At 40.7% G+C, this 18,199-nt stretch overlaps 1 protein-coding gene across 1 annotated transcript; it reads left to right on the plus strand.

Moving 5' to 3' along the window:
* The first annotated feature begins 282 nt into the window (after positions 1–282).
* On the plus strand, positions 283–17,120 carry LOC134674348 (lysosomal acid glucosylceramidase-like). The gene is made up of 12 exons (XM_063532399.1): positions 283–383; positions 1,923–2,050; positions 4,411–4,465; positions 4,841–4,982; positions 6,194–6,350; positions 7,179–7,339; positions 8,043–8,166; positions 12,740–12,856; positions 13,429–13,576; positions 13,898–13,977; positions 14,548–14,837; positions 16,608–17,120. Exons 1-12 carry the CDS (start codon positions 317–319, stop codon positions 16,717–16,719), a joined length of 1,581 nt encoding a protein of 526 aa, XP_063388469.1. The 5' UTR covers positions 283–316; the 3' UTR covers positions 16,720–17,120.
* The last annotated feature ends 1,079 nt before the right edge of the window (positions 17,121–18,199 follow it).

The following is an 18,199-nucleotide window of genomic DNA, read 5'->3' on the forward strand; positions in this document are numbered from 1 at the left end:
ACAATTGAACAAGTGCGGCTATTGTTTTCGCAAAATTAAATTCGACGGTCATTGGTTATACAGCTGGCCGCGTAGCCAAGATGCCGATCGCTTACGCTCCGTAGCGATCGAAACGTAACTGTCACTTTCGCACTAATATGGAAGAGTGATAGAGAGACATAATGCTTTTCGTTGTCGAAGCGATAGCGATTGTAACCTTGGCTAGGCCGGCTGTTCCGAGTATTTAAGTAGATAAGTAATCTGCGGCACGGAACCGGCAGGACGACGGAACCCAGTCCCAGTTCGTTTCCGGCAGTCGGGCCGGAGAGACGTGAAAATGGCGGCCACTAAGATCGCCGTGATAATCTTCACACTGATGATTACTTTGGGAATCGTCACTGCTGGTAAGAACCGTTTATTATGTTCTATAAAATTGAGTTTTTTAGGGTTCCGTATCAAAACGGAACCCTAAGGCCTCATTCACACGAGTGCTTTATCAACGCGCGTTAATAAAGCGTTTGAATTACACAAATGGATACTTACATTAGATAGATATGTATTTATTTATTCACACGATGTCGGTGGCGCTTTTTATCAAGCGTTGTTGGATTTTCGACTTTAAGCGTTGGCAGCTAAATCGAATTTAGCGTGCGGACGGATTCAAGCGCTTTTTTAATGCGCGTTGAAAAAGCGCTCGTTCGAATGGGGCCTTAGGGTTCCCCAAATATAATGGAAGCTGCTCACCTAATGCCGCCATTGCAATTAGAAGAAAAAAATGTCTCATATTTGAATCGAGATAGTTGAGAGTACATAATATTATTGTTCACCGACGCAAAATAGTTCACAATACAACAACCTTGTTTTACAATAGTATCGTTAATACCTAAAATCGATTCTTTCCCACAGGCCAAATTAATTTTTTTAAGACGTATTTGTGGTAATCTTTGTGCTATGTTGTAAATATACATTCATATTAACGAAAGATTTTAATTAGTTTTTCTTTTATCACTGAATCCGTATTAAAAACCAGCACGCGCACCGGCCGAGTTGTAAATAAATACAAGTGGCTGCGCGTGTACACGCACAGCACCTATGCAGCACCGAGCTGTGCGCGTCCGAACCTGCTCGGTTTGCCCTCTCATAGGGAACGCAGTTAAACACAACGTCATCACTGCACGCAACGAAGCGACGTTGCCGCTCCGCTGCGTGGACGCGTGCACGCAGCACGCAGCCGGTTTGTCTCGTCGGAGCTGCGTTGCGTGCAAGTCACGCGTACGCGCACGACACGCACACGTCACGCAAGCGGTGTGTCCTCTCTTATCAGTTTTCATATTCTACAACGCAGCGGGACGCGTACGTGCACGCGCACGTCACGCACACGCATCCGGTGTGGCCTGGCCTTTAAGCTAATTCTACGGTTACTCACGTATTTTTGTCACTTAGTTCGCACGACATGACGGAGTTCCATTTTCAAGCACTAACATGAGTAGGTAGGTAGCGGTCACGATAATATTACGCGAGTTAAACCGTAAAGTTAGATTAGTGCTAGTATGACGCACGCACGACAGTTTAAATTCGATTAGGTAACATCAAAAATAATGTAGGTAGATTTTTTAATGAATAAAATTATATTATCTAATGATTATAATTATTTATTGCAAAAATTAAATCTTATCTTATCTAATGTCTAAAAATCGTATCTAATGTAAGTATATTCTACACATTGTTAAGGTTCCGTAGTCTAAGATCGCCGTATCCGTCTGTCTGCTTGTAGCTTTGCTCCGCCGTGATCGTTAGGGCTAGAAAACTGCCATTTGGTATGGATACATATATCATGTATGGCGACAGAACGGTAAAATAAAACCTACAACAACATTTTTTTTAGGGTAGGGCACCTCCTAATCAGTATGACCTGTATGACGATTATTTATATGTGTTCACAGACAAACCATGTGCACCGCGGCAGATAGAGAAAAGATCCGTAGTGTGCGTGTGCAACACGACCTACTGCGACGAGATCACACGCGAGGAGCCCGCGACCGGAAAATATGTCGCCTACACTTCCTCTGAGGTACCTACTTTCATTAATCCGCAGCCGATAGAGAAAAGATCCGTAGTGTGCGTGTGCAACACGATCTACTGCGACGAGATCACACGCGAGGAGCCCGCGACTGGCAAATATGTCGCCTACACTTCCTCTGAGGTAAGTACTTTCATTAAGCCGCGACCGATAGGGAAAAGGTCCGTAGTGTGTATGTGCAATATGACCTACTGCGACGAGATCACACGCGAGGAGTCCGCGAGCGGCAAATATGTCGCCTACACTTTCATTAAGCCGCGGCAGATAGAGGAAAGATCCGTAGTGTGTGTGTGTAACACGACCTACTGCGACGAGATTACACGCGAGTTCGAAATCCCGCGGCGTGGCATCGTCCGTGCCGATTACTGTATATCACCTGGACGCACGCGACCGGTGGCGCGGCGAGCGGCAAATCAAGCCGCTCGCTTGATTTGCCGAAGAAATAAAGGTAAGGTAACTCCACTTTAACTACAGCGTTAAGTAAGGATGACTCACGTTAGACCGATGATTCGGTTAAATTATGTTCTAATGTATGGGCAAGAAAAACAAATTATAGCCAGCAATCAATGAATGTAGTATGATACCTTTGGGTATGGTGCTTTACGCACACTAGCGTCCCTCCCCCTCCCCCTGACGCAACCCCCCCTTTTAGCTTGAAATATGTCCCGGTTTACGGTTTTTTTTTTGTTTTTGAGAAAAGTATTAGAGTTAGGAAAAAAGTGTCAAGGTAAGAAATAATCCTTAATAAATTTTAAACAAAAAAGGTTATATACAACTTTTTGGTAAGACTCACCATATTCATGTATTAACTTGTTGAAGTTCAATATAAGTTAATACGTGATAGTACTGAAATAAAACTAATACGGAGAATAAGCTTGCAAGCTTATTCTTCGTGAAGATTTCTTTCAGTACTGTCACGTACTATGTTATATTGAACTTCAACAAGTTTTTCAACGGTAAAATTTTGTCGAAGTTCATCTAGCTAAAACATCAATATGCTGCGTCGTATCAAAAAAAATAATATAACCTTTTTTGTTAAGAATTTAATAGGGAACATTTCTTGCCTTGACACTTTTTTCCTAACTCTAATACTTTTCTCAAAAATAAAAAAAACCGTAAACCGGGACATATTTCAAGCTAAAAGGGGAGGTTGCGTCAGGGGGAGGGGGAGGGACGCTAGTGTGCGTAAAGCACCATACCCAAAGGTATCATACTACATTCATAGAATGCTGGATATAATTAGTTTTTCAAAAAACACAATTTGACCGAATCACGAGCCGTGTTCGGACCGGAGCTCCGGACCGTTTTCTATGGAAAGCATCACGTGATCGCGTGTCATGTCATAGAAAAGTACGCTCCGGAAGCTCCGGCCCGGACACGGCCCGGTCTAACGTGAGTCATCCTTTATTGCCATGGCAACAATCGCAACATATGTAAAGCAAATATGTACCCATTGGTATTTCTCATGATAATAATTTGATGATAATTTTTCCTATAGTTGCCAGCTGTGTCAACAATGAAGGCTTTAGGTATAACCGTCGTAATGATGCTATATCGAACCATCCAGTGTCAAGGCGTGATAATTATGAAATTTTCTGTTATATTACCCCCCACGCAAATAGAGGGGTGTTGTATGTTTGACGCCAATATCTGTCTGTCTGTGGCATTGTAGCACTCCAACAGATATACCGATTTTAATGCAGTTTTTTTTTACGTGAAAGCGAGTTTCATTGCGGTGGTTATTAGCTGTTTGATAGAAATCGATCCAGCAGTTTGAACAGTATCAGCCCTTTGGGCTTGTGCACAAATCACGCGAGGTTCGATGGGGGGAGGGGGGTCACGAAAAACTCACGTTGGGGGAGGGGGGTATAAGGAAACCTCACGTGTATTTTTCTACAGTGAACGAAACTAAGAAAAAAAAACCTACCACATGAGTAGATACTTTTTCTCGGTTTCGTTAATCATAAATCTTCACTCTACACTTCAAAATAGGTAGCCAGCCTATTTAACGAAATTAGAAAAATAAACAAGATTTTCTATATGTATAAAATACTATTTATCTTAAAATTAGGTCGAATGGAAAAATTTCAAAAAAATACACGTGAGGTTGTGTGGGGGGAGGGGGGTAGCCAAAAACCTCACCAAATATCACTAAGGGGGAGGGGGGGTCAGAAAGTAGCCGAAAACACCTCGCGTGATTTGTGCACAACCCCTTTCGTAAAACTATGTAGGTAAGGCATTTTTGGCATAATCCATTTTACGATTTTTTTGGCGTATAGCGTAGAGGGTTTTTAAGTCTTATTATTACTACTATCATTATATGCCCTAACCAACATGGTGTTGCGTTTCAGGCTGGATCACGTTTCAAGAAACATGAAGGAGAGTTTAGGTCATACTACAAATGGAGTGAGTACCTATACTGTATTGATTTGTTAAATGTTACAGTCGAGTTCATAAATATGTACACATTTCTTCACGTCCTGTCTTTCACATACACGTTTCCGCACTTGTATCGTAAATAACTACCTATTTTAAACGCGCCTCTACACTCTGTCGCTTGCCAACTTGGACTGACTCTAATGGGGTTAGCATAGCATACCCAGCATTTTTTAAAGGGTGGGACAGAAGTAGGGTTACGTGCCTTAATTGTTCCTAATTTTTTTTAGCTTCTCGTCAGACCACAGACCAGGGTGGGGCAAGTTGCCCCACTTGCCCCACCGTGCGTACGCCTATGGGGGTTAGTAAAAAGTTTATTATCTTATCCCCCGACTTGCTTTTCAGATGACGGAACTTCGCATACTCTAGTGATAGATCCATCGAAGAAGAGTCAGACCATCGAAGGGTTCGGCGGCGCGGTCACCGACGCGGCCGGCATTCACTGGTCTAACTTCTCGTCTGCGCGTTTACAAGACTATTTGATCAAGTAAGTCTCATTTTAACAACAAGAAATCCCAGAAATGTCTAGAAAAAACTGATTTACGTAGAGTCACCTAGTGACCTACAGGAACCATAATAGTATAAGGAATAAGGAACCGACACATTTATTTTTTTAACCAAGAAATGCAGCTACTGCACCGCGTTGCCATACCTATCATGGAATCGGCTTCCCACCCTTATTTTCATGGACGAAAAAAATCTTCTGTCTGCCTGTATATTTCAAATTCTGTGTATATATTTGTGGCAATCAAATAAACGCTTTTTTATCTAGCTTATTATATCTAAATGTGAGTCGCTTAACTTCAAACTCGGATAAATCCATCTGTCAGATTAAATATGCGATTTTGGTATTAAGAAAAGGTAATAATAGGGTAGATATTTGCTGAGAGGGTCGAATGGATTTACCCGAGTTCGAAATTAAGCGACACATGTGTCGGTTATAGGTTCCTGTCACAGATGCCACGTTGACGCTATATCGTCTGTCCGGCCTCTTTTGGAGTCATAAGCTCATAAGCCATTGCTTATAAAGGAGTTTCCCTTGGACCCTCTTCATAAAGAGCACTGGAGAGTCTGCAGATTTCTATAAATCCAATTGTTTTCTGTCAAACTTTACTAACTTCTTTTGCCTCGTAGAGTTTAAGATTATATTAACCAATGCACCAGTGGCGGATTTGCCATAAGGCCAAGTAGGCCCGACCCGGGCCTAGAGCGGCAAGATATTAGGGGCGGCAAATTATGACAAATAATTCGCTGATGATAACAATAAATAACTCAAAATGTTGTAAAAATTATGATAGGTACTGAGAAAGGGGCCGCTATAGGGCCTGGGGCCTAAGGCGGCAAAGACTGCAAATCCGCCACTGCAATGCACACCGTCTTAACTGGGGCCAAATTCGACATGTACCTACAACTGTCAGATTTCGCATCCACGTCAAATCAACAGTTGATTTTATTGCATACTGAGTGTTGATTCCATCAACGGTGGATAATATCATTTGGTACAACCAAAACTCAACTCTAAACTAAGGGTGGTTCGGTTTGGTTTGCTTGTCACCCTAACTGTGGATTGTTAATGTCAAATTTTGTACGTATTCGAGAAGTTATGATTTTTCCCACACCAACGGGAGATCAACACGATACGTCAAACGTCGCTTGTCGAATAGGGGTCCTGATTGATTCAATGTTTGCTGCACTTAGATCATATTTCGGCAAGAATGGCCTGGAATACAACATGCTGCGCATACCCATCGGTGGCAGCGACTTCTCGACGCACTACTACGCGTACAATGAACTGCCGGTGAACGACGGACAGCTCACCAACTACACGCTCGCGCCGGAGGACCTCAACTACAAGGTCAATTTCCTTTAAAATATACTTATCATCATTCTCTTGTCCTTGTCCCTTTCACTTGGGGTCGGCGCGTCCGGCGGTCCATTAAAATTATATCACATACTAAATTAAGGTGGTTCGATTTTCATACAAAATTCAATCAAAGCTCATTAAGTAACTAACTACACACTATTAGTACATAAATATTTCCGCATTTATCTTCTTTCGAATATTCGTTTGCGCGAAATTAACAGGAAAACAATGTTTCATACTTACAGAAATCATGCAAAAATCATAGTTAACTTTTCATCAATTTTACGTATGTGTGTGTCACAAATGTCGTGTACAGATACATTTGCGACGTTGCCATACCATTTCCGACGTTGCCGGGCTGACCACGGCTCGAATTTGGAGTGCCGTCATGTTTAGTGCAATTTTGTTGACACTGATATTTGACAGGTAGTTAATTGACCTAAGCGAGAATAAGTACACGAAGTTCGTCAGCTTAGCTAAGAACTATCATGGCGTGTTATGCAAACAGCCGCTTTTTTGCTTACAAACGGAAGATTCCCGGTTCGATCCCCAGTCATTGTATGGTGGAACATAACTTTTTGTATTTTTGTTACACCTAAATTTCGTATTGTTTTTTTTATTTTTATTTAATTTTAAATATACTTACACCACCTAATGTTTGTACATTACCACCGACCGGCTGGAGTCGGGCCGCTCCGGCGCGGCTAGTCTAAGTTTGCATTTTACTCGGAAGGTTCCTATGACAATACGATGTAAGGCAACATTAAAGCCGATTAAAATCTACACAAAAGTCTATTATAATTGTTAATTTGTATGCAGATCCCGATGATCCAGCACATCAAGGATGTGGCAACGTCGGACATACACATCGTGGCCACGGTGTGGTCCCCGCCGAAATGGATGAAGACCAACGAGCAGCCCTCGGGTCCAGGCTTCATCAAGAAAGAATACATGCAGACTTTCGCCAATTACATCGCGAAGTTAGTTATCACTTTAAAGCGGTATCCAGTTGTGCTCTGGGGCACAAAAATGGCAGAGTCGCCATGTAAGGTTCGGAAAGGATGAGTTAATGAAACAAGCGAATGCTGGAATAATGCTGACTATACGAGTATTTCATATGTTTCTCCTTAAATATATGAAGGTTATAACAAAGATTATCTATGTAAGAGGTGACACCACAGTGTGTTCGCAAGTGGCTGACGTAGCCGATTTTGTTACCAAAAGTTCGCGAACACAGAGGGCATGTGATGGAGGAATAGAGTTTTTTTTATTTTTATTAAAATGTTGGTGGCAAACAAGCACATGGAGCCTATGGAGGCCTGTGACGTCAGTTACAGTGATGTGGAAAATTCTCGCACCTGTCACCGTGGTGAAATAGGGGCTGGCCTTATAGGTCCTGTGTAGGTGTAGGTAACTTTAGCATTTGGATGAAACACTAACAAGTACTTAACCTCGTAAGGCCCAATGTGCATTACCATGTAAGTACACTCTGTTTCAGTCTATTTCGAACCTTTAAAAAACTACATAAAGTAGCATTTCTTTAGTTTAATTGTTTTCTAAAACAAACGAAAGTCATCCCAATGTATTATACAACAAGGTTCAAATTACAAATAGGGAAACTTTGTATGATGGGACGTACGACGTTAATATACCGGTCCAATCTTACACAGCTCTCTTTTTCAGATTCATACGTGAATATAAGAAGCATGACATCGACATTTGGGCAGTCACCACTACCAATGAGCCTCAGAACGCGTTTTTACCATTCACGAGATTCCAAGATCTGGGTTGGACACCGGGATCAATGGTAATAAATACTTTGATACTGAATCCTCTGAATCCTTTCATCAATTTCCTCTCGTTTTGTCCCGGGATTTTCCGGCCGGGCCGGGGCCACAGAATAAATAATAGTACTAGTTACAGAAGACTCACTCTCTAACAAAACGCGTCTGTTACGATCAGGCCCCCTAGCCAAGGTTACAATCGCTATCGCTTCGACAGCGAAAAGCATTATGTATCTCTATCACTCTTCCACATTAGTGTGACAGTGACAGTTGCTTTTCGATCGCTACGGAGCGTTAGCGATTGGCATCTTGGCTACGCGGCCAGGACAGATATGGCCCCAAGTAACACAACGTAGCTGAATATTGTTTGAATAATAGAGCATGCCGTACTTAATGCTGAATAAGGTAGCTGTATAACAGCTGAATAAGCGTTATACAGACGTTATACAGAAGGTTTGGGCGCAAAGTGGGCAGTGCCCACGCCGCTTATTTCTGAATAACAGTAATGTAATAGCTATATAAGTGTATGCCCACACATTGAATCGCTGAATAACACTTGTATAGAGGCTGTCAAAAGCTTATATACCGCTTTTAAACCAAAGTTATCCAGCTTTGTACACAATGAATCAGTTATTCACACGTTATGAAGCTTTTGGTTCCAAAGTGCATTTTTACAGAAAATATATTCAGATATTTGTGTTAAATCAATGATTTGTCTTCCATTTTAATTTGTGAACTCGTGTCAAATGTAGTTTCTGCAGTGAAAACTTACAAAATAAGGAGGACATCACCCATATATTTATTTGATGTTTACATAACTTCAATTTCATTGCGCATGCGACTTTACTGTTAATATATATATGCATATTATTTAAAATTTTAAAGCGCCGCGTAAATAATGCACCGTTTCAAAAGTAAATATAGAAAATTTAGTACTCCACATTAAAAATTTTAATTTTTCTGCGGTGTTTAGATGTTTTAGTGATAGAAAATGTACTTTAACAAGTTATGCTACGATAAAACTAGTTTTATAAATGAATAAAATGGGTTTTTCAGTTCATTTTCAATTCCTATATAATTGTAGAGGTTAGAAAGTGAGCAACCGTAATGGCGTCCGACTGTGCTGAATATAAGCTGCTGCCACAGCTATTATTGTGCTAATTTCTGAATAAGCATTCACATTATTCGCGTTACTAAGCAACATGTTAGATAATAATGGTCTTAACACAACAAGTTTTGAATAACATCAGTATAATAGTAATTGTTTTCTCAATCTTAAAGCCTATTAGGGTACTATACACAAATAGTAAAAACCACATAGATCCTCACTACTTTGATGATAAAACATTATAGGTATGTAACACGGGCAATATTCAATCCTAATTCCCATTAATATTATAAACGCGATATAATATATAAGTTATATGATAAATCTGGGGGCACGGCAGTTTACACAGTTATTTTTTCCGTTATCAGTTCCGACAAATATGTAGTAGGTAAAGGTAACGCAAAGATGTACGACGTGAGTACGAAGATGTATATAGTATGAGTGGTATGGTTACGAGTATGGTATGAATATGAATATGGTATAGGTGCAAAGGTGAGGGTATATCATTCATTCATTCATATTAGTAGCGGGTATCACGGGTATGAGTACAATTAAGTATAGTTCGATATGGGCAGTATTGTTTAGGTATGAGTACGAGTACAGTGTGGGATGGGTATGAGTAGACCCACTTGAAAACGAAAAACAGTCTGTTCAAAATCGACAGGAGAATCGATTTCGCTATGAGGGTGATTATTTTATTTTTCTCATACCCAGTCCAGTCTACAACTTTTTAATGCAACAAACTAGCATTTGACACATTGTTTGCCAACTAACAACAACCTTAAATGGCCATTGGTAAACTTTATCTCGTTGCAATAAGGTATGAAAATGGTCAGTTAACAGTGTTTACGATGGTAACTAGCAATTGTTTTACGTCATTAAAAGTAGAGATGCAACGGATAGTTGTTTGGCCGGATTCCGGATATCCGGCCTGGACCCTGGCCTTCCGGATATTCGGCCGGCGGAACTATACCTACATTTCGGTTTTTCAGGTGCGCATTCTGCAGGTTTGACCTGTTTCCTAGTAAACGTTCGCGCGGACTCATTTCTAGGTTCGAAATGAGTGCGCGTGCAAGTCAGTGGAATTATTAAATTGTTTTAAAATAATAAACAAGTACGATTATGACCGTGTCTGTTTCTTAAATCCAATTTGTTTACTCCGAAATCCTGCAATGTTACTATCCGGTATCCGGCCGAATAGAAGGTCACTATCCGGTATCCGGCCGATAAGTAAAATAGTGGCCGGAAAGGCCGGATAGTAACCGGATATCCGGTGCATCTCTAATTAAAAGGACTATGCATCTTGTGTAAAATAACCAATCGAAGAGAATTTTTAAGAAAACTAAACCTCGATTTTTTAAATAATGGTTGGATTAAAGAATATGCGTATTTATTCTTGATGCGTTCAAAATAAAATAAAAACACGCTCAAGCTCAAAGCAATCAGACTCAAGTAGCACTGTTGACCGTGTATAAAGCTACGGAACCCTCTCCACTGCGCACTTGTTGATACTAAGCAGTAGTTTGAATAGCGCTTCTCATTGCGTTCATTTTGCAGCTTTTAGCAAGAAAATATAGTATATGTGTACTAAAATCGCTATAACTTAAGTATAAGTGTTGTTTTAGTATTTATTATTCAGACGTTATGTCAATAAAAGCCATAATTAACCCATATATGCAGCTACTGAATAACAAATAATATGTGGATTTTATTACAGCTTCCAGTAATAGCGTCCACCTTTATTCAAAAACTAACGTTAAAACAGAAACTGCAACCGCTTTTATACAGTTGAAAGTCTTCACCGACGCTTCTTTTCAGCATTTAGTAGCCACTATCACATTTTTCTTAATATTGTCTGCTTAAAATCATACAACACAGAATATATACAGCTAATTGCTGCTAATGCTGCTATTATGCAGCTTTTAGTAACCACAAATGCTTTAAGCTGAATAATGTCTAAGTAACTGTGTAAGAAATAAGTGTTATTCAGCTTTAATATGCAAAACCGATACTATGCAAAATTTATTCAGCATTTAATCGATATTAAACTTTCGTGAGACATATTTTAAATTCAAGTGAGTGAAACCGTTGTCGTATAAACAATTTATTCAGCATTTATTGGTATAAGGGCCCCACTAGGCCCACATATTTTCTTATTCCGAATTTAGTAATTTCCACCGCATATACACAAAATTTATGCAATCTTAATTTGAATAAGATGATAATTTTACTCTATTATCCTGCTTGTGTGTTACTTGGGGCGTGGCGACAGCGCCACGCGCGGCTTATGGCTTTCCCCAAAATTGGGGTGGAACGAATGTACTTTTAGCTACCTGTAGCAAAGCGACGAAATTGCGGAGTGAGCCACGCCTGCCGGAGCTTCGTTTTCTATGGAAAGCACCACGTGATCACCGATCAGCCGTCATGGAAAATGACAAGTCGGGCGACTCGGCCCGGGCACGGCCCGGTCTAGCGTGAGTCATCCTTTACAAGAGGTGTAGGTAAATACCACTAACCTTCATCCGGCTTCAATTACTGGTTACACGTTTTCATTCACCTGACATGGAGTTTATAGTACGTATTCGACGGTTAAAAAAATACGCTGGTGGAAAACGGAATTTCCCTCAAATGGTTTTGACTGCATTGACCAATGCCTAAGTTGTGTCGAATAAGTACTTACATACTTCACTGGATCAGTGACCCAAAAAGGATCTTGGCCTCTGACACAAGAGAACACCACTCTGCCCTATTCTGCGCCACTTCACGCCTGTTGGGTATCCCGAGGGCGAACAGGTCTTTTAGGGCTTCGTTATACTCCAGCGGTATCTGGGACGCCCAGACGTACATTTTCCGCCCGGGTGCCCCACATACCGTCTTCTCACAGCTGTGGCGTAGCGTGAAGCGTGAACTAATTTAGCCGTGAGCGAAATCGCATCTGCGAAGCCCTTTTGTCTCACTGTGCCCGACCCGAAGGCTCACAGCACGATCCTCTCCCATCCTCTCCGCTCGGAAGTACCTATTGAACATTATTGGATTTTGTTAAATATAGATTATACAGGGGGTTACTGACCATGGGGCTTTAAATCCAGGGCTCGATTCGACTCGCTAAACTGAGCTACTTTCATTATGGCACCAACCCCGAAATCCGGAAACTTTTTTTAGTTTTTCATACAGTCTTGCTGATCAGATGTCGACGTTTTCTATGGAAAAGCCAAAAAAAATTCCCCGATTTTAGGGTTGGTCCCATAGTAAAAGTTGCTCAGTTTAGCGAGTAAAATCAAGCACTGGAATTAAAGCCCCATGGTCAGACACATGCTGTATATTATTACCCCCTTATTCATAAAACTTTACGGCCCTGATTTAGTTAAATTATGTTTTATCCCTTTCTTACAAATACAAAAGCCAAAATGACAGATAAGGACAAACGATTATTAGCTAATTGAGGTTTGTAGCGCGTATATGAATAAGGGGGTTATTATTTTACTTAGGGCCAGTGGATCATCAACAACTTGGGGCCTACGATAAAGAACTCCTCCGATATTAACCACGTGAAGATTCTGACAGTGGACGACCAGAGGGTCACTCTTCCAGTATGGTTTAATGTGGTAAGTATTCGTGAGACATACATATTTTAAACTGTTTAGACGACAACTGTTTCACTCACTTGAAGAAGACTTGAGGAAGGGCCCCCGACGGGCCCGAAATATGTCGCCATTGTCGCCAATAGTGTGGTAAATACATTGGAAACGATTGTAATTCGGGCAGCTTTTACGTTTATTCATAAGAAACGTTAAAAAACCTAGACCTAAAAATGGCCTGTATACTGTCCTCCGCTTGAACTGACAAACTAACGCTTTGCCTTTGGTTAGATTATTAATGTGGGTTTCCTTGTAAAATTTTGAGGTTGTGCAATAAAGAGGTTTATTATGATATTCTATTATGTCAGGGGTCTTCAAACTTTTTTACCTGAGGGCCATACTGCGCCTCAGAATTTTCGCGCGGGCCACCGTCGGCGCCGAGACGGGTGAGGGGCCTTTCTGGTTGCTGCTGTTAAGGCTGAACAGTTGAACACCTGGAGCCTGGCTCCCGCGGGCCGGATTGGAACGCTTCGCGGGCCGGGGTTTGGAGAGCCCTGTATTATGTAGTAAACTTAATACAAAATAAATATTGCCCACAGATGGTAGCGAAGTATCCAGAGGTATTGGGCTGGATCGACGGTATAGCAGTACACTGGTATACCGACAAGTTCACGCCAGCTTTCTTACTCGAAGAAACCGTCAAGAAACACCCAGATAAGTTCATCATTGCCACTGAAGCTTGCGAAGGTAATGCACACAAGGAATTTCAGAATATTAAATTACAAAGAAAACTTATACAAATATTACAAAATAATTAGAGTTATATAGACCAAGAAAGGTGTGCAGAGATATTGACAGCACACGCAGTGCAGGTGTTATTTTAAGCGTCTAACTTCTATGAAATTATAACACTTGCACTGCGTGTGCTGTCAAAATCTCTGCAGACTTTTCTTGGTCTAACTTAGTAATAACAAATTATCGTCATTTTTAAATGAATTATAACATTAAGTAATCAATAAATAATAAAAACCACACACAAAGTATTTAATTTTACACATTGTCTTACAGGTTCTATGCCTTGGGAGTTGGAAAAAGTATCGCTCGGAGACTGGTCACGTGCCCAGTCCTACATCCATGACATCTTGGAAGTAAATTACTTTACTACATTATGATTATCATAATTATGATTATGATATGAGCGTTCCTTTCTGAATTGAAACATCAACAGTACCTAACATGAGTAGAGTAACGCTTTTCTGTCTCTTTATCACTCTTCCATATAATGGCTCCTCTACACGATGGGCCAACGCCGGCCACTCCAAGGGACGCATTTATGCGTTAGAGGGAGCAAGTGATATTGCTATCTCATTCTACCGCATGGCTGCGTCCCTTGGAGTGGCCGGCGTTGGCCCATCGTGTAGAGAAGCCATAAGGGCGACAGATCAAACATTGTCATATTGGCTAGGCCGGCCGGTCGCCGGTCGGCCGGTGAGATATGGCCATATGAAGAGTTAGCTTGTGCGCAAGAGGTCGACTAGAGTCTGTTCGGAAAGAGAAGAGTCGTGGAATGTATTGGGCCCCATACATACCACAACTCTTCTCTTTCCGGACACTCTCGGCCCAATTCGAACTATTAATTGACGTAGTATCTTAAACTGCCTACAAAGGGCATACAATTAAACGGCGACAATACAATTAAACAAAAATGTTTACCACAGGACCTAAACTACAACCTCGTCGGCTGGATCGACTGGAACCTGTGCCTGAACAGACAAGGCGGCCCTAACTGGGCCAAGAACTACGTGGACTCCCCCATCATCGTGTTCCCCGAGAACAACGAGTTCGTGAAACAGCCCATGTTCTACGCCATGGGGCACTTCTCCAAGTGGATCCCGAGGGGTTCTGTGAGGCTGGGCGTGGAGGAACACAAGGGGCTGTTGGAAAAGACGGTTGATCACGTCGCGTTCTTGACACCAAGGAACACTGTTGTTGTCGTTCTTCATAATACGTAAGTTCTTTAAACAGCCTATGTTCTACGCCATGGGGCACTTCTCCAAGTGGATCCCGAGGGGTTCCGTGAGGTTGGCTGTGGAGGAACACAACGGGCTGTTGGAGAAGACGGTTGATCACGTTGCGTTCTTGACTCCGAGGAACACTGTTGTTGTCGTTCTACATAGGTAATACGCTCCGTTATGTCTAATGACGACTGTACCTAGTAGGTACTTTCTAGGAGAAATTCAATTTAAAATTCCACTCCTTTTATTTATACACAAAATATGTTTAGTCAGACTAATCCCACCAAAAACATAAATGTAAAAAAGGAGAGCCAAGTTCAATACAAAAATTATGCTTGGCTGTGGGGCTCGCCGCAAAAAGAATGGAGATCTAAATGAGTGCCACTGCCAAGTTCCATGCAAAATCCAAATATGTATTTATAGGAACAAAATAACATTATAAATAAGTATTAAACTCTATTTCTTTGCTTTATTGGATACCTATAACAATTGCTGTTATTTAAAAAAATGTGAGATCTTAAAGTAGGTTAGATTTGACTTGGCCAGTTTTCATTACATCAATCATTTTATATATATTGTAATTCTGATAAAATCTGGCCAAGCCAAATCTAACCTACTTTAAGATCTCACATTTTTTTAAATAACAGCAATTGTTATAGGTATCCAATAAAGCAAAGAAATAGAGTTTAATACTTATTTATAATGTTATTTTGTTCCTATAAATACATATTTGGATTTTGCATGGAACTTGGCAGTGGCACTCATTTAGATCTCCATTCTTTTTGCGGCGAGCCCCACAGCCAAGCATAATTTTTGTATTGAACTTGGCTCTCCTTTTTTACATTTATGTTTTTGGTGGGATATCAATACTTTTTGTAAAGAAAACTAGGCAGGTATTGAGATTTAATGTTTTTTCTTGTGTTTCCGCTGTATGGTTTTTACTTCTGTTCTTTGTATAATTATGTGGTGCCGCGCGCCGCCGACGACACACCGTTGGCCGGTTGTTTAGAGCGTATTACAAGTTTTTTTGTATGGGGACACCACTTATTTTTTGACTAAACTTTATTTTAATATAGCAAATATAATAATACATATATTGGGGTAGTTTCAAATATCTGCTTGTAACGGTTCCAACGCTACAATAAAAAAATATTTTTTTGTATGGGGACCCCCCTATTTTTTAACTTTTTTTTATTTTTAGATTTTTTCCTACGCTTACACACAATAACCGAGCTGGATTCCAAATTTCATCCTTCTAGGTCATCTGGAAGTAGGTTAGGTTTAGGTACTTATATGTCAGTCCCAATAAAAAATGGTTTTTTTGTATGGGGACCCCCCCTATTTTTTAACTTTATTTTATTTTTAGATTTTTTCCTACGGTTACACACAATAACCAAGCTGGATTCCAAATTTCATCCTTCTAGGTCATCTGGAAGTAGGTTAGGTTTAGGTACTATAAGTCATAAGTCAGTCTTAAAATTTACGACTTTTTGACCTTCATACCTTTATAACCGTTTGAGCTAGCTTCATGAAATTTGGGCTTCTAGATATCCTTATGGATGTAATTAAACACACGTAGTTTTATGTGTTTACGTCAAAGATGTTTTGAGTTATAGAAGGGTCAAAAGTGGCACCAAGTGGTTCGTGTAATATTACACTCGGCGCTGGCTAGCCAGTTCCTTTGCTTGAACTTGGCTTGACACGCTGCCGCGTGTCTAGATATTAGTTTTCTTTCTACAAATCTGTTGTTATTTTCTGTGCAGGGGCAACGCGCGCAACATCCGCGTGCAGTTAGGCGAAGAACACACCGTCCTCGCTTTGGAGAAGGCTTCTGTCACCACACTAGAGTTCCCGGCTCCTTCTACCTCATCGTAGGACTCCGTTGCGGAGTGAAATACCTACCTATAAGAGCTCTTTCCCTCTGACGTCCAGATTTTTGCGGGTACGGTTTTCTGCAGGGTCCCGTTTTAGTAGTATACGTGCTACTATAGTAACGTTCACACCGAGCATTCTATTTGCAGAAAGCCGTACCCGCAAAATACTGGACGTCAGTGGAAAGGAGATGTAAATTTTTTCAACCCACCAACGTGAGAAAAATACCTACATATATATATACCTACTAATAGAACATTACTAACAAAATCCAAGTGAACGCTATGAAATAATGACTTTGGCACTCTTGTGGATAAAATGGATCTTTCTCATCCATTTTTGAAGAATAAAAAAAAACCTTTAACCGTGGTGAAAATTCATTGGTGATCGATTCGTGTTACATAAATAAGGAAAGAGTGAAAGATTTCCAGTAACAGACATTAAATATGTTGTGGAATACGTTAGTTTTATTTGACCATCCAGATTAAATTTATAAACCTCCACGACCTCAGCGAAGCGTTTTTTAAATATAATAAAATGATCTACGATTGACCCTAGTCACACCTGATAGAAAGTGAATTTTTTAAAAGCTTCAATCTTAATAGTTCTTACTGGCGTGGCTCACTTCGCGATTTCGTCGCTTTGCTACAGGTCGCTAAAAGTACATCCATTCCACATTAATTTTGGGGAAAGCCATAAGCCGCACGTGCCGCTGTCGCCACCTAGCGGCCATATCTGTGCTGATCGTAACAGACGCGTTTTGTTAGAGAGTGAGTCTTCTGTACCTAGTACTACTTATTATTTATTCTGTGCTTATAGTAACTAAGTACCTAATTAAATAATGGACGGAATGGAGGGACGGACATGGCAAAACTATAAGGTCTCCTAGTTGCTGACTACGGAACCCTAAAAATAATAAAATACAAGCAATAAAGGGGTCTCTCTATGACATTGACGGCAGGAAGAGCGCAGTTGGTCGACGCAGGCGCATATCGTCGCGTCAATCGCAGCTAATGTTACTAGATTGTGCGCTCGGGTGACCATCTCGCATTGAATAACACCAACTGACACCGGTAGCCCGGTTAAAACTTGGTCAGATATGTTTATAATCAGACATCGTAAATATTATAGCATTTTTGGTGCAGCGGAGTGGTGTTAACGGAATTGCGGAATTGGTAGGTATAGATAATTCCAAGTGAAATGGTAAATTAAGATTAATATTAACGCTAATTAATCATTAGGGTTGACATTGTTTATACCAATTCCGTTAATAACACCAGTCCGCTGCACCGAAAATGGTATAAAATTTACGATGTCGCTGTTTATAATATATGCTGTAGGTACTTGGCTGTACCTGTATGTGGTACCGGATTAACCTTTGATAAATTAATTTTGTATTCAGCGGAAACGTCTGCAAACGGTGCCATACAGCTTAGAAATCAATTAAAAGTGACTCGTTTGAGAATTTGTCAGGTCATCCCAG

The sequence above is a fragment of the Cydia fagiglandana genome, chromosome 20, assembly GCF_963556715.1.
Source record: "Cydia fagiglandana chromosome 20, ilCydFagi1.1, whole genome shotgun sequence".
Classification (NCBI taxonomy): domain Eukaryota; kingdom Metazoa; phylum Arthropoda; class Insecta; order Lepidoptera; family Tortricidae; genus Cydia; species Cydia fagiglandana.